Here is a 27,427-nt window from a genome sequence, read left to right on the forward strand (position 1 = left end):
AGATGGTTGTGAGCCACCATATGGTTGCTGGGAATTGAACTCAGGACCTCTGGAAGAGCAGCCAGTGCTCTTAACCTCTGAGCCATCTCTCCAGCCCCGACCCCTCATATTTTAACCTGTGTCAACTCCCATACCACTTCCCTGTCGGCCACACTATGGGTATTTCCTGTGGAATGTCCAGTGTTCCAAATGGGTGGACATATGGTGATTTCATCATCCTGACTTTTCTTTCCAAATCCTCCCCTGTGCTGCTCCAGCTCACCACAGGGGCTCCCACGCTCTGCTCAGCTGCAGCTCATGTGGTTTTGCAATTACCCGTCTCTCTGGGTGCACAGGAAGCCAGGCCAGAGCCCCCTTACCTTGCACCCCTGCAGCTCATTGGCGCCACCCTGTCTGAGCTGCTTCAGGGAAGGGTGGGTCCCTCTGTTTTATTCTGCGTGTTGGGTGGGATACCATGTTCCCCACATCCCCTACCCCCCTGAGTAGCCCTACCCAAGGTGCTCAGGGGAGGAAGCTGAGCACAGGTTTTTTTGGAGCCCAAAGAATAGGCTTAGAAAGCAAAAGTCAGGCTCCACTCCAGCAAGTAGCAGAGTTAGAATTTAAACATACAGCTGCTTGGTCAATTCTACTGTTTGAACGCTGACAGTTGACAACTGATTCATTTATTTTTTTATTTGCAGTGTTGGGGGATTAAATCCAGTGTCTCATGAGCGCTGTATATACAGCTTTAAAGCATGCATATGTGCAGATTATTTATGTATAAGTACAAGTATATGCCAGTGTTCTTCCTCATATACCATTCACCTTGTTTTCAGACAGGGTCTCTCATGGGCTTGGCTGGCTGGCTGGCTGACCAGCCACGGAGTCTGCACGTCTCTGCCTCCCCAGTACAGGAATCCCAAGCATGCACGGCCACATTGGCTTTTAGGAGGGTTCTGGGGATTGAACTCACGTTTTCACACTTGCCATTACCCCAGCCTAGCTTGGAAGCTTTGATTTTGAAAGCAGAGAACAGGAATGGTGGTTGGTTGTCCTCCTTTATTATTATTTTAGGTGTGTGGGTGGTTTGCCTGCATGTCTGTGTACCACATTTGAAGCCTGAACTGGAGTTATAGACAGCTGTGAGCCTCCATGTGAGTGTTGGTGATCTGACCTGGGGCCTTTAGAAGAGCAGCCAGCGCTCCAGACTGCCAAACCCTCTCTCCAGCCCTCCATCCCCATCGTCCTCTTACCATCCCACTGGCCTTGGGCATATCCTATGACCAGGTAAGAATGACCCTGCAAGAAACCTCATTACACTAAAGAGCTGGCATGTGCCCCGTGCCTCATTGGTCTCAAGATTTGTGTGGTGCTGTAGGCTGACAGACAAGTCTTGAAGGCCTCTTATCCTAGGGTTTGGGAGCAGGGTAGAATTTGCTTCTGGATAGATTTTGGCTTCTAGGAAACTAGAAGGGAGCAAGGGAGCAAGGGGACAAGGGACAAGGCAGCAAAGTGGTAAGGACCAGCCCTCCAGGCGGACCTCTCTCCTTCAATTCCATATGGCCCAGAGGAGTTCAAGTTGTGGAACCAAAACACTCTACCTGAGTTCAGGGCAGCAGGCAGGCGTTGCCTGCCTTTGCTCTCCTTCAAACTTTTTTTTTTTATTAATTTTTATTTTGAGACAGAGTTTCACTGTGTAACTGGTTATTCTGGAACTCTGTAGACCAGGCTGGACTCGAGCTCACAGAGATCTGCCTGCCTCTGCCTCCCGAGTGCTAGGAGTAAAGGCATGTGCCACCAATGCCTGGCTCCCTCAAACTTCTGTTCAGTGGGCACCATCTGGGTATCCTTTGGGGGAAATCACTTGAGAGGAATGGGGCTGAGTGGACAGAATACCACAAGTCCCACAGCTGGGATGAAGGTGGGTCCTACTGCATTCCAGGGAGCTGCTTGGACCCATTTTCTTTGGTGCTGACAGCTTGAGCAAGGGCAGGGCATTTCTGCAAGCTGACAGATAGTCCCAAGCATCGAAAACCTCAGGTGGAGTGGCCTTGAAAGAGTGGCTTGAGAGTGAGCGGGGCTGGGAATCCAGACACCATCTTTGCTTTAAAAGTTGTTTCCATGAGAACTGCCTCAAGAACAGGGCCAGAGTTGGTAGACTTGAGTTTGGATCCCCTTGGCCACCACTGCTGCACATGTTGCCTTGTTCTGGGTCCTTCCATCCGTGACTAGAGCACAGATGCAAACCTAACACAAGGAAGGACCACACTACCTAGTGTCAAGTCTGTGGCGCCTGGGCTATCCGGCCTGCCTTAGCCACAGCAGGACCCTGGAGGCAGCTCTGGCTCAGAGATAAACACCTGTTTCTCCCAACTTCTGTCCCAACCTTGCCTAGAGCAGTCTCTCCCAGCCCTACTTCCCATCTGTGACCTTCCGGGCATGTCACTCCCAATTTGTCACCCTTTCCTCTCTTGTCATAAACAGGTCCCCTATCTGTGATATCAGCTGGCTGTAACCAACCCCACCCAGAACTGTGGATTTTGTCTGCTTTGTCTGTCTTCAGAGCTGGCTGGGCTGTCTCCAAACCTGCCTTGGGGCAAGTGAGGAGCCAGGTGGCTTAGGAGCCCTGGAACCTTTGTTATAAGATCCCTCCCAAATCCTGAACATATTAACCGCAGAGCCCGGTCCCCAGTCTGCGGCTGAAGTGTTTGAGTGGAGGTGATACGTGGAGATGGCAGAAGTGGGCCCAGCTTAACTCTGCTGTCAGTCTCTGTTGGTGTTTTGATTTTTTGACAATCCCTCATATATCCCAAGCTGATCTTGAACTCTTGGTCCTCCCTCCAGGTGCCAAGTGCTGGGACTATGACTGTGCACATCAAGTTCCGTTTCCAGATAGTCTTGCCACTGCACAGCAGGTGTGAGGTCATGGGCTCCTTGGGGGACCCCTTGCAAAGGCTCCAGGGCCAGGGAAAGACAATGGAGCATGAAAAGCTTTGGCACAATTAAACTTTCTTTAATGCAAGGAACAAAGTCTTCGCTCAGCCACTCTCCCCACAGGTGAGGACCAAGCTAGCTGGACTTTACATAATGGACCTGTGAGGACATCTCCCCTCCCCTCAGCCAACGGCAGGAGTGGAAGGCTGAGGCAGGGAGCTAACAGGCCGGGCTGGAGCTCAGCCCCAGCAAGGCCCAGAGCAGGGCTGGGTGATGGCAGGCAGTTCCCTGAAGCCTACCGGCAGTGTCAGATAAGCGAGCTGTAGCTGCTCCACCACTTCAGCATAAGGCCCACCCTGACAGCCAATCACTGGCCATAGGATGTGTCCAGGTCCCCGAGGCTGCAGTGAGGTGGCTAAAGTGGTCATTTGCTAGCTCTGGCTTCTTATTGCTCAGTCTGGGGATCTCAGGACACCCAGACCTCCTTGGCTCAGCACGGGAGGAGGGGAGGAAGGAAATAAGAGGGTGAGGGAAGGGGTTGGGTTTTCCCTTGTCCTGCTGCTTGGACACTACACCCAGGCCAGAGCCACAGGCTTCCTCTTACCAGCACACCACCCCAGGTCACAGGGCCCACTGCCCACCCCAAGGTAGCCAGGGGCTCCAGGAAGCTGCCATGAAGCTTGACGTTAAGTGAGTACATTTCAGACCCCTCAGAGCAGGAGCTGGGATGACCTCCCCTCAGCCAGAAAGCAACTCAAGCCCAAGGGGTCTGCTCTGAGGTGGAACTGACCCAAGGCTGGAGTATAGGAAAGGGGAGACAAAAATCACAGCTTTAAACAAGTGTTGTGGAAGTTACTGGAAAATTTGGTCAAGTATAAAGTGTCACAGAACAATACCTAGCTTATGTATTTTCCTGGAAGACATTGTCTCTCACCTCTCCAATCTCCATAAAAGTTAACAGTGGCCAGGTCTTCTACCTGTGGCTGCTATGATGGCTGGGATGTCAGAGACAGGGTGTGGAAGCAAAGGAGGGTGTGCACCCCAGACCACAGCAGAGGCATGGGACAGCTTACCCGAGCACTAGGAGAAAGAAAGCCACTGCCCCATGAATAAACCTCAGTCTGAAAACAAACTGAGGGAGCTGGGGGACAGAGGGCGGGAGCTCTCCTGTCTACATAGTCCTGAGGCAGATGCCACAAGGGTGTGCCAGGGTTGTGAGAGGAGTTCCCCAGAGTCCCTGTTGCTGCCTGGCCAGGGCAAGGCACAAGGAAAGGCTGGGGTAGGGAGAGGCTGAGTGTGGGGCTGTCAGACAGAGGAAGAGGCAAGAAAGAAGGCTGCCCCTAACATTATATATTAAAAATATCCATGGTTCTGGTGCACAAAATCCCACTGTTCACATCCAAGCATAACCCATGCCTCCCACTGAACCCCAGACAGCCTTAAAAGAAAGATGGTGGTTTTCCTATTCAAGAGCTGAGGAAACACCGCTCAGTCTTTATGGACCTTGAAAAATGGTGACCCTTTCCCTCCCCCTATCTCTGCCCCTCCAGGCCCAGGCCCACATGGGCAGGCAAGGAGCTGGCGGGTAGAAAGTGCCAGCAGCCCTGGGGGTTGGGGTATGTCAGGCATGGCGGTCACTCATGCCTCCGTTTGGAGGGTGGGATGAGATGCGGAGGAAGGTCAGAGGGTAGCTCATGACCCTCTAATTTGACCTTGATAAGGTGGTTGGCCAGAGCAAACTCCTCATCATCCAGCAGGCCATCCTTGTCCACATCAGCCAGCTTCCAGATCTTCCCCAGCACCGTGTTGGGCAGCTTGGACTTCACCATCTCCTTCTTGGCATTGGCGCCAGTGATCTTGCCATTGACAGGAGACAGTGTATAGAAGATCTCATCATAGGTGGGCTTGTCCTTGCCAACCACCCACTCCACATCATCGATGCCCTCGCCAGCCCCCTCGCCGTAGCCATGCCCAAAGGGCCCATTCATGGTGCCATCAAAAGCACCACCCTTCACAGCCTGTGAGGGCATCAGGGACTCCTCTTGGCGCACCATCACCATCAGCCGGGCTATGTCGTTGGCCAGCATATCATCCACTGTATCTAGCAGCTTGGGCTTCAAAGCCTGGAACTTGCTGAAGTCCTGGGTCTGCAGGAGTTCCTGTGAGTGGAGAGAAAGGAAAGCCTGGTGGGGCAGCCTCCTAGACTCCAGGCACAGTGGACTGAGCCAGGCTACCCAAGTAGGGAGAGCAGAGCTCCCTCTTACCAGCTCAGGCAACTAGGCTAGTGCTGTAGGCCTAGGCTCCTCACTCTGTGATGAGGTCACAGTGGCACCCATCCTCGCCAGGCTGCAGTGAAGATTCACCGACAGCCATACTACACCCCTAAGCTGAGTCACCACATTCCCCTCATTTGAGTCAGTGTCTCGACCTAGGTCAACTCTGATTCGGGTGGGGAACTGATGACTAACCCAGCTGCTTCCTTTTGTGGTTCCCTCCAGAGCCACTGCCCACCACCCTGGGCCTGCCTCAGCCCTACACAGAACACTCAGAATCTGGCCTGGTGACTGTACCTGCATCTTGCGCAGGCTCGGGAAGTCGCCAGGGGAGATCTGGTGCTCCCGCTCGATTTTCTGGTAGATCTCTCCCAGGTTGTTCACCAGCTCTTTCTTCTTGCTCTCTTTCCCAAAGACATTGGGCATCTCCTTCTTGAGGGAACTGATGATGTAGGCATGGACCTGAAGGGACAGGAAGCAGGGGGCATCAGGGACTAGCTTGGCACACTGCCCTCAGGGTCTTCAAGGCCTCTAGTGCCTGAAGTTCATTGCTTGGGTAGAGGGAAGCAGAAAGGTCAAAGTCAAGCTAAAAGTTGAAGCCACTGTCATAAGAACCCAAAGGTCTAAGAGTGGCACACAATTCCGACAAGGGTGTGACAGGTCAATGCCATGGGAATGGAAGCGAGGAAAGGCACTTCAAGCAGAGAAGGGATGATACTCTTGTACAGAATTACAATTCAGTTCTGCCTGCTTTTCTCCCTGTGTTCTCCCTGCATGTAACAGCCACATCCCAGCATGCACCTGTGCAGTGCTCAGGAGTCCCAAGCTGAATCCCACTTGAGCAATAAGCTCAAAACCAGAAAATTCCACAAAAGCTCTCCTCAACTGCCCCCAGCACATCGACTGCTACCTACTCAGTCCAGGGAACAGCCTGGCCCAAAACCATCCAAGAGGAGCAGCCTTTCCCGGATCCTGGAAATGGTGTCTAGCTAGGCCTTCCCAAGAAAGCTGTGGTAGGCAGGTCACCCAAAGCCAGTCACAGCTCTGCCTGCACAAGCCAAGGAGTCACTTTCACTCCAGGAAACACAAGCAGTGGTATTCGACCTGTGTGGAGCAGCACTGGAGACAGTAGGATTTCCAGTTGTGGCCACTGTAGTCTACAGTGTTGTGTACTACCTGGTAGCTCCTTTAGGAGCCTGGGCAGTCACATGAATATTCTCATTAATTCCTTTCTAAGAACTGCTCAGCTCAACTCATAAGGAGGTCCTACATACACAGATATTTGGAGATACTGGAAAAAAAAACAAAAAAACCCACCCCTGTACCCTGTAAAGAGGATGGGAAATGCCATACCCTGCTACTTTGCCAGATGGGGTCCTTGAGTGACAATAGCAGATACTTGGCAGTAATGAAGGATAAAGTATCAGCCTAGGTTGCCCTGGCCAGGGAACTCCCAAATATCACATGACTGGCCCTGAGGCAGAGGTCAGTGCTTGGTACCTAGTATGCAGACACCAGTCTTGGCAGTGCAACAGCAATGGAACAGGGATGGCTGGAAGCCCTTCTCAGGTCCTGAGGTGACTGTCTCAATGGTCACAGGCACTTGGTGCCTACCTTTCTTCTCCATGTGCCCCAGTCAGCTGTAAACACCCTGCCTCTGAGATGTCTCCCTGGAGACTGGGTGGCTCACAGGACAGGTCTCTTGAGTCAAGTCCTTTCAAGGGAGGGACCAGGCAGAAACCCACTTTTGTGTTTTCAGAGTGTCTTGCTATATTGTTCAGGCTATTTTCAAGCCAAATGTTCAAGGTATGCTTCTGCCTCAGCCTCCAGACTAGTCTGACAATGGGAACCCTGCTAACAGGAGCCCTGTTAACAGTGTCTGGACAGAGTCACTACCCCCAACACCCACTCTTGATCAAAGGGTCACCTGAGCCATCACTGAACAGCCCGCCCCACGGGCACCCCACGATACAGAGCCTTGGACACCCTTAAGACCCACAGGTGGCACTGATCTTCATTTCCTAGCTCAGGCCATTCTGGGTTCTTACATAGGCTCAGCTGCCATTAAGGTTCCAGGGCTCAACACCTCAGAAGGCCTCAGAAGGCAGTACTGCACCTGGGCATGGCCCACGTTACCACCGAGGAGAAAGGGTATTTATATGGCCTGTGCAAAAAGCAGCCACCAGGGGTCTGGACTGTAGTATCCAGCACTGTTTGGGCCACAGGTTGGCATCCATCTTTTTTTCTAGCTACTTCTTGTCCCAGCTTACACAGCAGTCCCATGGAGGCCTCCCGGGTCCCTTTATTATATCAGGATGGCTCTCCAGTCCTCCACTCATATAGAACCTTGTACCTAACCAGCAACACCAAATCACCAATGTTTCTCCTTCATATGTGCATTGTTCTCCCACTAAGGCTTGAATGGTGCTGTGTGTCACTCCCTATCCTTGTCACTGTTCAGTGCCAAGCTGAGCAGACTAGTGTGCGCGCTCGTGCACACGTGAGCACACACACACACACACAAAACCAGGCCAGCAGATTCCACTTCCTGGTGGCCTCCTTTGTTCTGTAGTAACTTCCTGTTTGACATTTCTAAGGCGAATGCATGTTCTTTGCATTTTCTGATCTAGGGGGGCATAAGACTCAGAGAGAACAGGCTGAGATGACACGGGCTAAAGACCATAGTCAAGAGCAGGCCGCACAGTGCATACACAAGGCAGTGGTTCCCACACACAGGGAAAGTGAGATATGCTTGTCAAAAACTGAGCCACAAGTGCCAGTCCCAGAGCCCCTGGGCCTATCTGGCAGCAGCCAATCCCCTCACCCAGCCACAGGGTCTACCTTGGCCAGCCTGGCCCGCTTGATCAGGTCATTGAGCTTCCTAAGGGCAGCATTTCTGGGTAGAGACTGGATGTCTTTGAAGAGATCCTGCTCCTCTGCCTCGAAGAGCTTGCGGTTGTCAGGGATGAGCAATGGGTGTGACCAGAAGGAGCCAATGTAGACCCGGACTACCTCGGGGGTGTTGATGATCTTCCCCAGAGACCACATGAGAGCTCCATACACTCTCATCAGCTGCTGGGTCTCGATCTGGTCAGCCTTGTTTAGCACCACACGGATCTTGTCCTCGTGGTTCTTGAGAGCCTTGATAACTTCTGAGAACTCGTCTGAGATGTCCAGCTTGTGGGCGTCAAAGAGCAGGATGATGCGGTCCACGCGCTCAGCAAACCACTCCAGGACAGCCGCAAAGTCATAACCTGAGGGAGGAGAGGACTGAGCATGGCCCCAAGGCTTCCCTAATGCTTCTGAGCACTGATGTGGCCTGGAATTTCTAGGCCGGAGGTTATTTTGTAAATTCCTAAAATGTTCTGATCTGAACAGTACAGCAGCCCAAAGGCAGACTCATTGATCTCTCCTGCCGCAAGGGGTACTTTTTTGTTTTGTTTTGTTTTTCGAGAGACAGGGTTTCTCTGTGTAGCTTTGGAGCCTGTCCTGGAACTCACTTTGTACACTCACATCTGTAACTGCTATCTATCCTGTGTGCAAGCCTCACTTATTATTTTTTAAGATTTATTTATTTATTTAATTTGTTATGTACACAGTGTTCTATCTGTATGTATGCTTGCAGGCCAGAAGAGGGCAGCAGATCTCATTACAGATGGTTGTGAACCACCATGTGGTTGCTGGGAATTGAACTCAGGACCTATAGAAGAACAGACAGTGGTCTTAACCTCTGAGCCATTTCTTCAGCCCCGCTTCACTTATTTTTTACAACAGGGGCTGGCAAGCTCAGGGACTAAATAAAAGTGGCTCACCACTTGCCTGTATGAATAAAGTGTTTTTGAAACAAAGGTATTCATTTACATGTCCATGCCAACTTTTATCTGTAATAGCTGAGTTCAATTGTTGCAACAGAAACTAAAAGGTCTACATAGCTGACCTCTGTTTTCCAACAAGCCCTCAAAAGTACCACAGACCACTTCCTTTTTCTGTGGGTCTTAAATGCTTCTCTAAATCAAGTTGCTGACCTGGGCAGACTCTAGGCCTAAATCGTACTCTACTCTGTTTCCCACTCCAATTAAAGTGATCTGAGGCCTAGTAGTGGTGGCACACACCTTTAATCCCAGCACTCAGGAGGCAGAGGTAGATAAATCTGAGCTCGAGACCAGTCTGGTCTACAGAGCAAGTTCCAGAACAGACAGGGCTACACAAAGAAACTCTGTCTCGAGAAAAAAAAAAAAAAAAAGTGACCTGAGTCATCTATGACAGAGACCTAACTGGAACATCCCCATTAATAACAGTACTATTAGCCAGGCATGGTGGTTACTGCATGCTGGAAACCTTGGAAGGCAAAAGCAGGAAGATCAAGGTTCTTACCCTTAGCTACAGAACAAATTTGAGGTCAGTCTAGGAGACACCCAACTGTTTCGAACAAAACAAAGCAACCAAAAACAGCATGACTTAGGGCCAACAAGATGGTTCAGTGGGTTCACCTGCCACGCAGCCTGCTGCCATAGTCCTGGGACCCAGAGAGGAAGGAAGAACAGCAGCTGTGGAAAGCTGTGTTCTTCACCTCCACAGCTGCACTGTGGCGTGTGTTCATGCACACACAAATAAAGTTTAAATTAAAAAGTGAGTGTGAAAAAGTGCACGAGCCTTTGCGATTTTCTGGGGACTGTACATCCTGACTGTGATGTAGACATAGGTCCTGGAGTCACAGCCTGGGATTCAAAAAGAAAGCTGCATGTTTGACACAGCCCAAGCCTGTCATTTTCCATATAAACTTAGATCAGTGGCTTCTGAACTCCAATAGCATTTTAACTTTCATCCCAATTATGCTTCCTTAAACATTTTTCCACTGCTCCAAGAAGTGAGGAGTCCTCACCTTTTAGGAACAGTAAGGAGAGCTGGGAAGACTGGGAACAGCGTAGACCCTCAAGAACAGCCTGACCTCTCCGTTGAAACTCACCATGACCCTGGGCTCAATCTCTGCACTCACCTAATATGCACAGGTTCCAGGTTACCCCAGATGTAGGTCAGCCCTCTAAGAACCACTAAGTATTCCCCAGAGAGTTGCCAAGACCCCGGAAGATGAGCCAGAGAAACCATTCAGACAGATGACAGTCCAGGACACTGACCCTGGCAGACTCTTGTCCCACAGCCTGCTCCAGCATTCTCTGGGAAAAACCACTCCACCAAGCCCAATCTTGGGAGGGCTGACATGCAATCTCCAGATGTAGAAGCAGGAAGATTGCAAGGGGAAGGATACTGGCACACATCACCAAACCATCCCATTCACAAAGGCCTATTGATACTGCATCATACAGCCAGGGAGGCGGCACAGGACCCTGGCCTGGCCACTGCTCCCCATCCTGTGTGTAAAGCCCCTAGGCTCTGGGATGATGGCATTTTGGAGGTGCTAGGCTAGACAGACTAAGCAGAAATGAAGCTCTGCAAAGTCAAACAACACTGCTGCTACCAGTCTCTTTGGGGTCATTGACTAGACAGCAGCCAAGGCCACAGAGAAGTTGAGTCTCTCTCCCACAATGAGGTATCCAGAAAGAACACAGGCTTTGAAACATGGCAGCATATTTGCATAGCATGAGGAAGGCTCTGGATTCAATCCCAGGCAATGCCAGAAAACAAGTAACAAAAACTAAGCCAGCCCAATAAGATGTCTCAGCAGATAAAGGCACTTGCCACAGTAACCTGGAAGTCTGCGTTTGATCCCTGGGACCCATGTGACAGTGGAAGGAGAGAGGCTTCTCTACAAGGTTGTCTTCTGACCTCCACAAGCCCAGCACACAGGGATTTGGGGCAGAGTGGTCAGCAGGCCGGGGTTTCCTCCCAGGTGGAGGTACACTAAGCTGCAGTCTGGGCAGAGAAGGGACTCTCCTGTGGGTGGCTGGTTAGGTGTCAGAGCTTCAGGTTTCTATGCACAGCTCCAGCAAGTGCAAGGTCACTGAGTGTCAGCAGGCAGCTACTAGCACAGGCGGTCAGTTCCAAAGTACAAGGCCCAAGGCACCCCTGCTCCCTGCAGCTGGCTCTTAGGGCAGGGAGGGGACACCTAAGGAGTGAAATGTCAGCAGAAAGCCGGAAGGGAAGGTCTAGAGCAGCAGAATAGTGGGGAAGCAGAGGCTAGGAGAGGTAGCTATTGTCCAGGGCTCTCTAGATTGCACCCCAGCTAACTCCCAGGGTCTGCCTGGGGCCCTGAAGCCTCCTATGAGTTCTAGGAACACAGCACAGTGCTAAAGAAGCGCTGACTCAGAAACTACGACTCCTGTTCAACAAAGTGAAGCCTCCGCCCTTCCCAGTCACACATCTGGCTAATTCACACAGCTGGGGCAGCAGCAAGGCCAAATTCTAGTTCCTGAGAACAGGGGCACCCTGGGCCAAGCACCACTGGTCCTATTGGCTTTGGCTAGGCAGCCAGAACTACAGCAGGGAAGCCGAGGTCACCTTCCCAAGCCCTACCCAGTATGGCCTCAATCCCTTTCCCTCTGGCTGGGAGAAGGGAACACAGAAATGACAGAAACGGGAGGAGGCTCTTTGCCTGCTCCTTTTCCACAAGCCTGTGTCTTGGTCATCACCTCAAGTTGGTTGTCTTTCTGTTTTGTTTTTCTTCCATTACTGGGAGGGCAAGGTCTCACTATATAGCCCTAGCTGGCCTGGAACTCACTATGAGAGCAGGCTGGCATAAAATTCAGAGATCACCTGCCTCTGCCTCTCAAGTACAGGAATTAAAGGCACAAGCCACCATGTCCATCATCATTTAAGTTCTTTTCCTTTCTTTTTCCCCCCTCCCCCAGGTGAAGGAGATTTTCTATTTATTTATTTTTGGAGTTTTTTTTTTCTTGCTTTGTTTTCTTTTTCCAGGATAGGGTTTCTCTGTGTAGCTCTGGCTGTCCTGGAACTCACTCTGTAAACCAGGTTGGCCTTGAACTCACTGAGATCCACCTGCCTCTGCCTCCAGAGTGCTGGGATTAAAGATGTGTGCCACCACCACCTGGCTATTTTTGGAGTTTTAACACAGGCTATTACTCCATAGCCCAGGCTGGCCTCTTTAAATTTATTTATATTTTATGTGCATTGGTGTTTTGCTTGCATGTGTGTCTGTGTGAGACTGTCAGAACTTGGATTTACAGACAGTTGTGAGCTGCCATGTGGGTGCTGGGAACTGAACCTATGTCCTCTAGAAGAGCAGTCAGTGCCCTTAACCACTGAGCCATCTCTCCAGCCACCCCCCACCCCTTGAACCCAGTGTTCTTAAAGGTGTGAAGTTTAGATCCACACAGTGCCCCAAGCCTCACAGCACACTGTCTAACATTGAGATCAGGGAGGTGACAAGGGTAAGCAAAGCAATAGGCCTCAGACTCTTTAGACACACCATGTAGGGTCACATGTCTGTGCCACACACAAAAAAGCAAGGCCACAGCATAAAGGGAACCGTGTGCACACTAAGAGGAAAAGAAGATGCTACATGGGTACACTGCCCCCCTCCTGACTAGGGAGAGTGGACACCAGTTTCCACCAAAGACACAAAGCATACACACAGTTGGGGAGGATAGGCTAGGCAGAGGAGCAAAGCTGCAGGCAGAGACTTCAGTAGAAACCAAAACCGCCTCAGATAAGGGACAAGCAGCCACGTCAATAAGTGAAATAAACCAGCCTACGAGGGCAAACCCCAACAACCACAGATCCACTTATGTGGAAGCCATGGCAGTCACACTCACAGGGTGGTGGAGCCTGTGCTGGGGCGGAGGGCAGGGGATCAGTGTTCACTGACAAGCTTTTGAGAAAGGAAGAGTTCTAAGATAGACAGGGTGACAACTGCACAACAATGTGAAGGTAACAAACCCCTCAACTGTACCCAAGACTGTATAAAACAGCGTACCTTATATATTAGGTACATTTGCAACAATTAAAACATAAAAGAAATTCAGGTGTGATAAACCCCTCAACTGCACCCAAGACTGTATAAACAGTGCACCTTATATATTAGGTAACAAACCCCTCAACTGTACCCAAGACTGTATAAAACAGCGCACCTTATATATTAGGTACATTTACAACAATTAAAACATAAAAGAAATTCAGGTGTGATAAAACATGCCTATAATTCCAGCACTTGGAAGGTAGAGGTAGGGAACCAGGCATTCAAGGTCATCCTTGGGGAAATAAGGAGTTAGGGCCAACCCAGGCTATATGATATTCTACTTATGTGTTTGCATGCTTGTTTTTTAAGAGAGGGTCTTAATATATAGCCACCCTGGAACTCTACTATGTAGACCAGGCTGGCCTTGAACAGAGATCCTCCTGCCTCTGCCTCTTGAGTGCTGAAATTAAAAGTCTAAGGCACTGCCAGGTAATGGTGGCGCACGCCTTTAATCCCAAGCACTTGGGAGGCAGAGGCAGGTGGATCCCAGTGAGTTCCAGGCCAGCCTGGTCTACAGAGCAAGTTCCAGGACAGCCTCCAAAGCAATACAGGGAAACCCTGTCTCGAGAAAACAACAAAAAAACAAAGACAAGACAGGCACAGTGGTACATATCATACAATCCTAGCACTCAGGAGGCTGAATAGGAACACAACAAGTTTGATACCATCTAGGGGTGTCTCAAAAAGTTAAAACCCAAGCTCAGCAGTAGAGCGCACTGGTTGCTCTTACGGAAGATCCAGGTTCAATCCCCAGCACCCACATAGCAGTTTTTAACCATATGAAACTCTAGTTCCAATAGATCCAACACCTTCTTCTGGCCTTCGAGGGCCCCAGACAGGTATGTTTGCACAAATATACATACACACAACACATACACAAAATAATATGTGTATATACATTTTTTTTGAGACAGCCCTAGCCATGCTAGAACTAGCTCTGTAGACCAGCCTGGCTTTGAACTCAGAGATCAGCTGTCTCTGCCTCCAGAGTGCTGGGATTAAAGGCATGTGCTACCATTACCTGGCTCCAAAATAATAATTTTTAAAAATTAATAACCAGGTGCTAGGGAAGTAGTAGGAATAGAGGAAGAGTAGCACAGCAGAGCTTCAAGTATTATGGCTGCTGAGAAGGTGACAGGAGCCAAAGGCCAGCACAAGAATGGTCCCCAGCAAGCTTCCATAGGTCCACAGTGTGCAGGAAGGCCAAGTCGCCCCAGGTGCTACTGGTGCAGCTACACATTAGTTGACCTTTCTGACAAGAGGGGGTCAGAGGTGGGGACCCAGGCTGTGATGAAGCACCCCACCCTTCAGCAGTACTCTTCCAAACACAGGTAGTTCCAGCAGCCAGGGAAAGTTGCTTCATACATTCCAAAAATTTCTAGAACATAAAACAATAGAGTGTTTTTCTCTCATACACTCTTACTTCCTGTCATTCAAACTGCGTGGGCCTCATTTCTCACCAAAGAACTACATCACAGTTTCCAACTGGCCTGACCCTGGAGACAGGAGCCCAAAGCTGGGACAAGAGGCACAAAGAGGACTCCTCCTCATGCTCAACTTAAGAAAGGTACACTCCAAATAGCACAGAGGTTAAGCAAGGGAGTTCTGTACCTAAGCATTTGCCCCAGGGAAACAAAAGCTCAGGTCCATATTAAGTCCTCTACAAAGATATGTCTGGTAGCTTCAACAGGTGGTGGTGATGCAAGACTTTAATCTCAGCACTCAAGAGGCATAGGTGGATCTCCGTGAGTTCAAGGCCAGCCTGGTCTACAGAGCAAGTTCCAGGACAGCCAGGACTACACAGAGAAACTCTGTCTCGAAAAACCAAAACACTGTCTCAAAACAGGGGTGGCCCACAACTCCTTCTAGAGTGAAAGGACAGTGGTAAAGAGGGGAACCACCCCTCTCCAGAAGGAACAACCCAAGGGCTGGGATGTGGCTCAGCCAGGACAGGACTTTTCGAGGAACATGAGGCTCTAGGATCTGACTCCATCTCTAGAAACAATCGTTTTGTAAAGGCACAAACCCTTGATCCTATACAAATGGATAAATGTCAAGAGTGCCAGGCTCCATTAGGGAGAGAGGGACTGCACAGGGAAGTTTTCCAGTTCAGGGGATGTTCTCTATCCTGGTAGCAGGGGGATATGGCTGTTGCCAAAAAGGGTTGATCCAATACATGCAATATGGCCCTAAATACATCTGACCTGAAAATAAGTGACAGCACAGGGTTGGAAGGGGCAGACAGACTCTAGTTGGACCCACATTTCAACCCTGAGTCCCTTAGACTCAGGAGGCAGCTAGGCCACTGAAGCAGGCCACTTGCCCTCTCTGAATCTCCAGGCCCTTCTCTAACTTGACAGTAAGTTCCCGCCTGAGACTGCGGGGTGCAGTGTGTGGCTGGCAGGAAGCCAGTACCCTTAAATGTTTGCTCCCACTTCAGGCATTTGCACTGGGCCTAAGAAACACAGATCTGATGGATGAGTAGGCAAGGGCAGCTTCTAAGGTGCAAAGAATGCTGCGTACCCCAAATATAAACCCAACATTTGCAGGCACTTGGGCCAGCTGCTCCCTAGCCCACCGCTGACTGGCAGCCTAGGGAACAGGTGCCTAGGCCAGCACAGCCTGGTACGACGCCTCCACATGCAGAGCCGGCGCACCCACATCAGAAAGCGAGGCCAAAACAGCATGTTTGCCTAGAGAGGAGAAGACAGGGAGGGATGGGGGTTGAAGGCTTTGGGCCCAGTCAGGTTGTGGAGTCTCAGAAGCCCAGCCGAAGCAGTATTGCCTAGGGTTCCTCTCTGAGACATTACTCAGAACACAGCAAAGTCTGGGAAACCCTGGGGTTTTCAGTCTCATTATTAACTGGCTGACATTTGCACATTTAACTGTGTGCCAGGCATTAGGTAAGAACCCAGCATACAGAAGTCCCTATCACGGTTACCAACAACCCTAAGAGGCCCATGTGTTTGTTATAGCCACTTGGCTCCTGCAGTACTAACCTAGGAGCTAAACCTTATTATACTGTGTGGTAGGCACTGTGAAACCAAGAGGGGTGCAGCACTGAACCTGTCCCCAGGTTTCTGAGCAACGCCTGAAAATATTCTCTGGTCTACAAAACATCGTGAGACTGTGCTGGAGGGTGTCGGTGGCAAGCATCTCAGGGGATGGCCAAAAGGGCAGAAGAACTAACTACCCAAGGTGTAGTTGTCACTAGGCTCCAGGACGAATGGATGGGAGTCTGGGCCAAAGATCCTATCCAACTTCCAGAAACAGAATAATTGAGGTGGAACCTGGGGACCACGACAGCAGCAGGAAGGCAAGTGAAAACTCAGGAGAAGAGCTAAATAAGCCTTGAGTTCTGCAAGCCTTCCATGGATAGAGTATGAGGTGGTTTCTGGCTAGAGGCAGGGCACAGAGGGAAAACAGAAGACATTATAGCTACTCTAGGGTCTGACCGTGGTGGTCTACGTTTCCAGGAAGCCCAGCCCAGCAACAGCTTCAGCAGGGTCTGACCCTACTCAGAGTCCATGCTGACACAGTTTCTCTGCAGTAGGCACAGAGCTCCTTCCAGGTTTGAGTCTTGTGCAGACACTAGCCTTCTGTGTATCCCCAGACTCATCTCTCAGTGCTCCTAGGAGGGAGCTCCTCATCAGAAAAGCAACAGCTTCCTCCTATGTATAGCTGCAGAGATAAAGGGGAGGAACACACAGACAAGGCAATGCTAGCTAACAAGAAGGCAGACACTAGGTCAGACAGGACACCACTTGGTAACCCAAGCTGAAGCCATACTCCCTTTGCTGATATAGTTTTTCTGGGGTCAAGCAAGGCACCAAAGTTATAGCAAAGCTCACAGTCACATGGGAAGACCCCAGCCCTAGGCACAGTGTGATGACTATGTAGTGGTAATGGACCCTGGAAGCACAGGGCGCCAGCCCCATACATCCTGGATGCCCTTTGAATCCCTTTATCAGTCACACGAGTGGCATTTAGGAATAAATGGTGCTCCCAAAGGCCACCTTACTCTGCTGACAGGAGAGAATGTTATCTTTCAAGCTGTAGCAGATAAGCAACGTCAGGGAAGTTGAGCCTGGGACCCCAAAGGGACACAATTATCAGCGGTCAGCGGTCCCTAGCAGAGCCAAGGGCAGCTTCATCACTTTGGTCTATGCCAGCCCTACTTGTCTTTCTTGATTAAATTTCCGGCACATATGAGGGACCATAAGGAAAAGGGCAAAAAGTTAGGAGGGGATAGCCAATGGGGTGGAGATGGACCCAAAGGGAATAGGCAATGCTCCAGTGTAAGGGACCTCTACAGGGATGTTGTGTTTTCCAAGGAACTACTACTGACTGCAGCAAGGCCTGTCGCTCGAGTCACCTGCTCCTCAGGACCTCTCTTTCTGAGGGGAGACACCTGCTTTCTACGTAAACACACTCCCCAGTTGGCCTCCGCTGTGCACAAGGAAGACTGCTGGGTGGGGTCTTTGAGAGGGGGCCTCCCACATCCATAAACTTGTGACCACCTTGGAGCCCACACTGAGCACCTCTGATGGGCCACATGGCCATCTTACTCATCACCATAAAACGTTCACGCTCAAACCCTAACTGGGTAACACTTAAATGGGGACTGCTAGGACTAAGGAGGGAAAAATGGTTTAGAAAAATTGGTCACCTACACAGGCTACTTGAGTATGTCCTGTCTGGGTATACTAGTATCCTCTTTAGTGCCAACCAAAATGCTGCTGGGGGTGTGGTGTGGCTCAGTGGTAAGAACACTAGTCTAGCATGCTGGAGGCTTTGGGTTCCATCTCCAGCACAGGAAAAAAATAAAAATCACACTCTCAAAGCATCACTTTGGTGGTTTTCCCCAAGACGCAAGCAAGTTTAGATCCTAACAGGAAAGCAACAGGAAAGGACTATCCCAGTGACCCCAGGCTGGGATCCCAGGGCATAAAGTCCAAGATGCTCTGCCTGGAAAACACTGAGAACACAGACAACAGCGTGGATGAACATCACCATGCCTAGTACTGGCGGCCTCTGAGCTCATTTTCAGGAGCTCACATAGGCTACAAGAACCTCACACCCTAGCCATTTCGTCTCTTCCTCCAAGTTTGAAGGCCTCACCTCCTTACCAGTCCCAGCATTCTGGCAAGATAAGCCTTTGAGGGTGAGCTATTGTCACTTATCTGAAGCTATGCTCTCACCACACAGCTAGCCTGCTGGAGTCTGGCTCAGCCAAAAGATAAGTCTGTGGGCCTCAAACAATGGCCAGCATGCCTCAGCCTAGTGCAGGCTGGAACAGGCTCATACTGCAGCTCTTCTCTTATTTAACAGTGGCTTGGATTTTCCAGCTTTACTCTGGCTTTGTTGAAAGAGTTACTTCTGTGTTCCTTTTATGAGTCTACAAGGACAAGAGTACCAAACCCCCAATGCCTTCACTTCAGCCCTGAAAGTCCATGAGCAGTGGCGTTCTAGCAAGAAAAGTGTAATGCATGTCAAACATGGCGGTGCACACCTTTAATCCCAACACTGGGGAGGCGTAGGCAGGCAGTTCTGAGTTCAAGGCTAGCCTGGTCTACAGAGTGAGTTCCAGGAAAAACAAGAGAGTTACACAGTGAGACTCTATCTCAATATGCCCACACACCAAAAAAAAAAAAAAAAAAAAAAGTACTTTACCAACTGAGTCATCTCCCCAACCCCCCTTCTTTTTATTCTGAAACAAGATCTCTAATTTGCCCTGAGCTTACTCTGTAGCCCAGGCAGGCCTTAAGCTGTGATGTTTTTGTCCCATCCCCAAGTAGCTGGGTTCACAGGTTTGTGCCACCTGCTTAGCAGATGTCCTCTTAAAACAGGCTGAATAGTAGTAGCAGTGAGAAGAAGAAAGAAATGTGGCCCCTGCCTTTTTGCAAAGGGTCTCAAAATCTGTTCCCTTGAACTTCCAAAAGAGTCATTCTCATAAGAGTGAGTGAGGCTGAAAGCTTAACCAGTATCAGGCAAGAGGCCCACTTATGGTTTTTTAGTTTTTGTTTTTTTGAGACAGGGTTTCTCTGTATTGTTTTGGAGGCTGTCCTGGAACTCACAGAGATCCACCTGCCTCTGCCTCCCGAGTGCTGGGATTAAAGGTGTGCGCCACCAACGCCCAGCATGGAGACTCACTTGTAATCCTGGCATTTGGGATGCTGAGACAGAGAGAAAAATAGTTGGAGTTTAGCCTGGGCTATATGATGAGACCCTGTCTCAAAAACAAAACAAAACTGCATTGGCAGCTTCTAACCTGATTAGAGACAGCCAGCTCACTGCTCTGTAGTCTGTACACAACCCCCACCCATGCTGACTGGGGCCACTACAGCTTCAACGTCCCCCACCCCAGGGCAAGGGTCAAAGGAAAGAGTGAGTTAATGAAAACAAATTTAACCACTGGTGCTTGTAGAATTTGAGAATAGATATAACCTTCCTGCCTCAGCCTCAAGAATGTTGGGATTAGAGCTACATCAGGCTCTTGTATTTCGCTTTTCAACTTTTTTTTTTTTTGAGACAGGGTTTCTCTGTGGAACTTTGGAGGCTGTCCTGGAACTAGTTCTGTAGACCAGGCTGGCCTCAAACTCAGAAATCCACCTGCCTCTGCCTCCTGAGTGCTGGGATTAAAGGTGTGCACCACCACCACCACCACCACTGGGCCCTTCTGAACTTTTAAACTTTGTGTGTGTGTGTGTGTGTGTGTGTGTGTGTTGTGTGTGTGTGTGTGTGTGTGTGTGTGTGTGTGTATACAGTATGCATACGTAGGTCAGAGGATAACTAGCTGGAAATGGTTCATGCCTTCCATGATATGGGCTCCAGGGATCCTTCCCTCTTTGCCATGCTGGGGATTGAGCCCAGAGCCCTCCCACTGAGGTATGTCTCCAGTGAGGGTATTTAATTTCCTCCTCTGAAGTGGCTAAATCCACTTCGGGCCAGCCCTTAGTCTCCTCCTAGAAGGTTCCAACCCAATGGCTAGTGCCTACCAAAGAGCCAGGGATGAAACAAAGTTGGGCTTGACCTGAAGAAGGACCTCAAAGCAACATGACAGACAGCCTCTGTATTCAGAAATACATCATGGAGAGTTTTCCTTGAGCTCCAGCCCCTCTTTGAGATCTGTGTTTTAAGACAGGGCTTCATGTAACCTAGGCCAGCCTCAAACTTGCTATGTAGCCAAGAATGACCCTTGAATTACTGACCTCCTTGCCTTTATGCTAGAATATAGGCATGTGCCACTACGTTCTGTTCATGCTGTACTGGGGACTAAACCCACAGCTTCTATTCACTGAGCCACATCCCCAGCCTCCCACCCTCTGTTTTTTAACTAATTTGGAAAAGGTGTTACCTTTATGTCTATAGAAATAAAGTTCTATTTCATAAAGCAAACAAAGAAAGCCTAAAATATTTTAAAAAGCATGGAATAAGTTGGCCAGAGTTGACATAACTGGACTGGCCAAGGCACCTGATCCCAACAGGAAACCCCCTGCACTAGCAGACAGCCCCTGGGAGGCTGCTGACCAGCAAGGACTATGCAAATGTAAGCAAATTTCCTCCAATACTCAGGCAGGCTGCACACAAGTTTCTCCTTCTGCCTGGCTAGCTGAACTAACTGGGAACTGACATGACATGGAGAGACACAGTGTTCCCATGCAAAAGGGGCAAGGAGTCCAGGGGTCAACTGATGCTGGCTGGGACACCTGGGCACACGTATCAGTAAACTTCCTGCCACTCTGCTTCACAGCCCAAGGCCCAAGCTTCAAGGAGCTCAAAAGCAGCTGGCTACCCAGCATGAACCAGACTGTGATCTCAGCTGGACTACTCTGGTCACCTGAGCATAGGAGGCAACTGTGGCCCCTCAGGTCATAACTTCATAGATGAGGTAAGAAGTCTGTCACCTGAATACACTTTTTTAAAGCCTGAGGCTGGAAGAAAAAAACCTAGAAGGCAGCATGGGGAGTAGCTCTTCAGCACAGAGCCTGGTTACCTCGGCTGATGCGCTGCTTCTCTCCGGACAGGATCCCAGGAGTGTCAATGATGCTGATGCTATCCAGAACTGGGTTGGGCAGCTGTGCACACATGAACCTGCAGGAACGCAAAGCCAGGGAGACATCAGAGTGGGGCTGACACTGATCCAGGTAGGATGGGAGGGCTTTTTGGCCTCCCCTCCCTCTGGACAAACTAACTGGAAATGCTATCAGAAGGTTCAACTTTAGAACATCAGTACTTCCCTCCTTGTCATTCTCTTCCCCCCAGAGTTCATGAGTTCAGCTTCCCAGTTGCTGACTTGTTAGTGAAAGCTGAATAAGCCCAGGTCGTGCTTCAGTTCTGAAGGGAAACAGAAGTATGACACTGAGCTTTTGCAATTCCATCTTAAAATTTTCACCCAGGTATGGTGATGCATACCTATAATCCTAGCACTTAGAAAGCAGAGGCAGGAGGATCGAGGCTAATTAAATTCCAGGCCAGCATGGTCTACATGGGAAGGCCCTGATTCAGTGGGTAGGGACACTTGCCACCAAGCCTGATAGCCTTGGTTCAATCCTCAGCACCCACACAGTGCAAGGAGAAGGCTGACCCACACTGTCTACTGATCTCTACAGTCTGTGGCATACAATGCGACACAGAATACATAAGTGTAAAGAATAATAACACAGCTGGGCATGGTTGTGCACACCTTAAATCCCAGCACTCAGAAGGCAGAAGCAGGCAGTCTCTGTAAATTCAAGGCCAGCATGGTCTACAAAGCAAGTTACAGGATAGCCAGGACTACACAAAGAAACCCTGACTCAAAGAAACCAAAATAACAACAAAAAGAAAAACCAACTACTTAGCTGAATTCCCACGCACTAAAAAGGATTGGTCTCTTTCTGTGTATGTGTACAAATGTGCACGTGTGTAAATGTGTATGTGTATGCGCACAGGATCCACTTTAGTGTCTACTGCTTGCCTACCCCCAACCTGCCTGTAATGCGACCCTGTACCCAGTGTTTACAGTGGTCCTGGAGCTCTGAACTCAGGCCTTCGCCTTACTCACTGTGCCATCCCTCAGCCTTGGGATGGTCACTTTCTGCTGTTGCTGGAGCCAGCTGCCTGTGAAGGGACTGCAATGGGCCACCAGTACTCAGTGGTGTGGGAGGAGTATAGACACCATTCTTTGAAAATCAAAACCAGCGTCACAAGAGGAAGCCACAACAGAGTGTGGAAGCCCTTGATGAGGGTTGAGCTATGGACCTGTGCTCCATGCTGAGCTAAGAGTTTACCATAGCATCTATCATCTGTCTCAAAGGGTGGGGTTCTTTAGTAGACAAGGAAAGGCTCCTTTAAAAACCTCTCTATTAGCTGGGCGTTGGTGGTGCATGTCTTTAGTCCCGACACTCAAGAGGCAGAGGCAGGCGGATCTCTGTGAGTTTGAGGCCAGCCTGGTCTACAGAGGGAGTGCCAGAACACCCTCCAAAGCTACACAGAGAAATTGTGTCTTGAAAAACAAAACAACAACATCCTCTCTGTTATGAGCAAAGAAAATACAGACCCATTGTCTGCCAGAGACAGGCTCCAAGCTGCCCTTCCAACAGTGGGGAGCACTCAGGCAGATGGAGTGTCTCCTGTGGTCCCACACCCCCAAATGATGTGATGACCTGTGTACCCACTGGCTGGAGGACATTATGAAAGGTACTGTCTCCAAATGCAGCAGATTCTACTGCTATGAGTCACTGCATACCAGTCCTGTGTTTCTTTGTGCTTGGGATAAACTCCTAGACTCAATGGAGAGAGAGTGACAAGAAAAGTTAAATTTTAAAAAAGGTGGTGGCGCATGCCTTTAATCCCAGCACTCGGGAGGGAGAGGCAGGCTGATCTCTGGACTGACAGCCTCCAAAACAACAGAGAAACCCTGTCTCGTAAAACCAAAAAAAAAAAAAAAAAAAAAAAAGGAGCGGAAGTGGAGCTGCCCGGAGAAGTAACACACACAAAAAGAGCATCTGCAGAGCCTAGTAAGCGTGCGGCAAGAAAGGCAGGGGGCAGCACAAATGCTTCCCTTGGCAACCAGGACGGAGAATTCAATTCTGAGGACAAGTGGGTGGGTCCAGTTATGCAAGGAGGAGCATTCACAAACCACTCAGGATTCCTTCATGCCTGCCTCCATCTGTTCCTCTCACTATCTCTGAGGAGCACTCAGGAGAAAAAGGCTAGCAAGTCAAGTTCTTGACTCAATGGGCCCCTTTAAGAGTGCCAGTCAGGGAAAAGCCCCCTTTGTTGTGTCCTCCCCGGCCAGAGGCACCATGGTCTGAACATCCTGACACGGCTCCAGTCTTGGACCACACCAACATTTCAGAGACCTCTGGGATTGGGGTGGTGTCAAGAAGGAAATGTAAGTATAGTTCTCGGATCCCCTGGACCCCGTGTTATCAAAGTGCCTGTCCTTTGCCAAGGACCCCTCAGTTGTCCCCGTGGGGGCAGTTGTAGTGAGTGCGAAAAGACAACGAACAGGCGACCAGCACAGCCTTAGCCCAGCTCAGCAGGGCCTGGGTTCATGAGTTCATGAGCTGGGGGTGGAAGGTGTGTAAGATCCTTCTGGCTCTTCAGCTCTGCATTTCCAAAGGTGGGAAACTGAGCAGGTGCCAAGTTCCTTGTTTCAAAAGATCTGCCGTCACAATGAGGTAAAGACATAGGCCAGCACTGGTTGGAACAGTGAAGGCTCACAGACGGAAGGCTCCTATCACTCCTGAAGCAGAGACGTAACGCATGAATGAACTCCTTGGCCCAGTAGCCAAACTTCTCACCAGACCAATGGAGTCTGAGCCAATGGCCTACCCACAGGTGCAGCAAAGCCCTAGGGAAAGACTCCATCCAGGCTAAGGGGACCAGAGCATTGTACTCAACCAGGCCTGTCAAGCAAACCCCATCATCAAAAACAAAAAAAAGACAGACTGAAATTGCCTAGAAGGGACAAATAGACAACATTAAAGGTCAGTCCCGCGCAGGAGGCAGGCCTGGCAGCGAGCCTGCTCTAGAACAAGCTGGCCCGCCCTGTACTGCTGGACAGTGTCTGTAGAGGAATGTGCTCATATAGGGCGGAGACCTGGAAAGCAGAATTCAGATTCTTTCCTAGGCTGTTCCCCCAGGCTGAATGCAGACTTCGAAAGGCATGTAGAGTCACTCCTTGAAAGAGGGAGCACAGAGGGCAGGCTCTGTGAGTCCTGTCATGCCTTCTGGGGGTGGAGGCTAGGATGCCAGACTACCTTTACACAAGTGATCCTGGGTGTTAAAGCCCCTCAGATAGGCAGGCCACTGTGATCCATTCATAGCATCCTAAGGAGCTGAATCCTGCTTCACCCCTTCAGCTGGTTAAATCGAGACTCAAGTGAAGTACATAAACACCAGTCAGTTCTATAGTAAAATGTAGGAGTCTGTCACTTCAGGGTCTCAGGGTTACCACCCCCTGAAATCTCTTGAGACAACACTGACTCATTAAATCGTCTCATGTAGCCCTGGCTGGCCTGGAATTCACTTCAGTGCTACTTTTGGAAGGGATGTGGAGACTCTGTCATCCCCTGCCCTCAGTGGGGACTGCCTCCCACCAGTCCTTGGGGATAGGAAGCAGGGGAGAGACACACCAGTGAAGGGAACATCTAAGTCTCAGGTTCTCCCATGATACTTAAAAAGCAGACTCCAGCAAAAGAGAGAGATTGATGAGAATGAATTAGGTGCCTCCAGAATGAGGAAGAAGAAAGGGAGGACAGCAGGGGTTCATCTTCCTACGGCGGCCCCTGGCTCTATGAGAAGGTCTGGGATCTGTGGCGGGAAGGGGAAAGAGTTAAATTGATAACCTGGAAGATTCTGGGGTTGACAGAAGCCAGAAGAGTGGACGCTGCCTATTACCTGACACCTGGGTAGTCACTGGGTCGCAACAAGGCCTCTGTCCCTGGGAGTGGTCGCCTGGGGTCTGGCGGGGGCTCTTGGAGACAAAGGCCGGCAGGGGCAAAAGCTGCGGGGGCCCAAGGTGGTCCTCGCGCCTGGAAAGAAGGGGTAGGTACCTGTTGAGGAAGGCGTTGCCGAAGGCGTTGAGCTTGCGGAAGGGGCGCCGCGGGTCGACGACGAGCGCGTTGCCCGGCACCACGCCCTCGGTGGGGCCGTGCATGACCGCGATGAAGGAGTCGGTGGTGGGCTCCGGCCCGATGCGCATCCCCGGGAAGTCCTGCTCGATCAGGTGGCGGATGAAGGTGGTCTTGCCGGTGCTGTACTGGCCGACCAGGAGCACCATGGGCTTGTTGTCGAAGTCAGCGTCCTCCAGCGCGGGCGAGTGGAACTCGTGGAAGCGATAGTGCTCCTCCAGAGGCAGCAGCTTCTGCGCGTACAGCTGCCGCAGCCCCTCGGCCACCGTCTGGAAGAGCTCCGGCTCCTTCTTGCGGCGGGCATCCTTGCTCACCCAGCTGAACATGCTGCCGGAGACTGAGCTGGCTGCTGAGGGACGGAGCGGCGGCTGAGCGGGACGAGGGCTCGCGGCCGAGAAGGGGCCGGCCGGCCGGCGGAGGGCAGCAGGGCAGGGGGCGGGGCGCGGCCCACACTGCGCAGGCGCAGGCTCGCAGACCAGCGCGCAGATCACGAGAGCGCCCTCTGCTGAGAGCCGCGTGAGCCTCGCCGAGCGGCCCCTTTATAGGCCGGAGCCCGGCGTTCCGGCCGCCTCAGGGCCGGCCGGAGAGGGGGCGGGGAAAAGAGTCCTCCAGGCCCTGCCCCATTCGCGTGCCACGTCTTCCCCTGCTTCCCATTGGCTGATTTCAAATCTCGCGAGCCCGTGGCTGCGGTGCCCTGGCAACCGCACCTGTTTTGCTCCGCCCCTCGAGGAGTGGCTCGCGGAAGTCGTGCAGTTGGCGGAGCTAGAGTCTAGCGCCAAGATGTACTTAGCCTCAGCACCCTCCGGCATAGGTGGACTCCTGGACACCCCACACGCCTCGACTGTGCTCCCCAACCATACTGCTCCCACCGATCGGAACCCCAAAAGCATCGGGAGCCCGGGCGCTGGCTCGTCTCCCGCTCCCCACCACACACACACTCCTCACCCCTTAGTCTTTTAGCGGCTCTGGGGAGAGAGAGACAGGACAGCGGGAATAGGGAAAGCTGAGACAGTTGAGGACAACGGGAAGAGAAAAATCGGTAAGGAAGGAGACCGAGTGCGGTGGGACTCCACTCAGGCAGATGGGAGAGGGCCACAGCAAAGGACACAGTGATAGGACACGGCGGGGAGAGGCCAAGGTCTCACCCAAGAGGTTTCACCCTCGGAATGGGGTAAAGAAGTTGAGGCTTTCTAGCTTCTTGAGTTTTGAGGAAGTGAAATCGGAAATTCCCCTTGTGAGGAAGAGGGGAAATGTTGGGCAACAATGAAATGTTGTGGGAACTTAGGGGAAATCAAAAGCCCAAAAACTTCCGCTTTCCTGTCAGGGACACCACCAGTCCCATCTTTTGTTCCGTTCCGAATCCCAACCTTCTTACCAGTGGTGGCTGTTCCACGGGGCTCATGCCCCCGCCATCATCCCTGGTCACACCTGGGCCCCCTTGGCTGTCTCTGCTGGTGAGGATTTTCAGTGGGTGATGTCAGAGATTTGGGGACTGTGATTGTTAGGTAACCAGTATCAGCTCACCTAGGTGGAAGGAAGATCTAAGGGCTGTAGGAGAAGTCTAAAATGAACCTGGGAGTCAGTACTGGTTGACACACCTCTGGTCACAGCTGGAGAGCTGAGGTTGGAGGATTACTTGAACTCAACAATATGAGACCAGCCTGGGCAACAGACATTGTCTCAAAAAAAAAAAAAAAAAGACAAAACATTGACCGATGGGATTAGACTCAGCTTAATGGTAGAACACTTGCCTAGCATGCACAAGCCCACGGGACTATCCCCAGCACCACGACAATCAAAAGCCCTGGGAACTTGAAAGCCTTGGGTCCAACTGCATGGCTTTGAGAGACTTGGAAGCCTGGGGGCTGACAGGGAAGACATCAGGATGGGAGAAAAGAGCACCAGAAGCCCCCGGAAGACAGAGATAGTGTGTTGAGGATCTGAGTTGGATGGGATCCAGAGAACGCAAGGTGGGTAAGTCTGGTTGTCCACTTTGGCGATCATTGCCAGAGGATCAAATTCCAACCGGTGTGCAGGCCCAGGGTCCTGACCTCCGGCTTTGATTGGGAGTTTCTCTTTTTGGGGTAGGGGTGTTAGTGTGCCACGGACAAGTCAGAAGACAGCTTTCACAAGTTCTCACTCTCTCTCCACCATGTGGGTCCTGGGAACCGCACTTAGGCCATCAT

General features: G+C 50.8%; 1 protein-coding gene and 1 long non-coding RNA gene across 3 annotated transcripts; one reads left to right on the forward strand and one right to left on the reverse strand.

Annotated features, from left to right (window-relative positions):
- LOC121141376 lies at positions 1-3,001 on the forward strand. Its single transcript, XR_005878269.1, has 2 exons — positions 1-1,266; positions 2,824-3,001. It is a non-coding gene; the product is annotated as an uncharacterized LOC121141376 (long non-coding RNA).
- On the reverse strand, positions 2,977-26,722 carry Ehd1 (EH domain containing 1). 2 transcript variants are annotated; one of them, XM_040748934.1, is made up of 6 exons: positions 26,617-26,722; positions 25,164-25,590; positions 21,116-21,213; positions 8,028-8,440; positions 5,484-5,648; positions 2,977-5,072 (listed from the first exon to the last, which is right to left on the reverse strand). In XM_040748934.1, the coding sequence occupies exons 2-6, from the start codon at positions 25,565-25,567 to the stop codon at positions 4,548-4,550; spliced, it is 1,605 nt and encodes a 534-aa protein (XP_040604868.1). In that variant the 5' UTR covers positions 25,568-25,590; positions 26,617-26,722; the 3' UTR covers positions 2,977-4,547. The 2 variants fall into 2 exon arrangements, with proteins under 2 accessions (XP_040604868.1, XP_005064005.1); XM_005063948.4 differs by lacking the exon at positions 26,617-26,722 and having other exon boundaries at positions 25,164-25,718.
- Positions 26,723-27,427: the final 705 nt, after the last annotated feature.

The sequence above is a fragment of the Mesocricetus auratus genome, unplaced genomic scaffold (assembly GCF_017639785.1).
Source record: "Mesocricetus auratus isolate SY011 unplaced genomic scaffold, BCM_Maur_2.0 Super-Scaffold_4256, whole genome shotgun sequence".
NCBI classification, from domain to species: domain Eukaryota; kingdom Metazoa; phylum Chordata; class Mammalia; order Rodentia; family Cricetidae; genus Mesocricetus; species Mesocricetus auratus.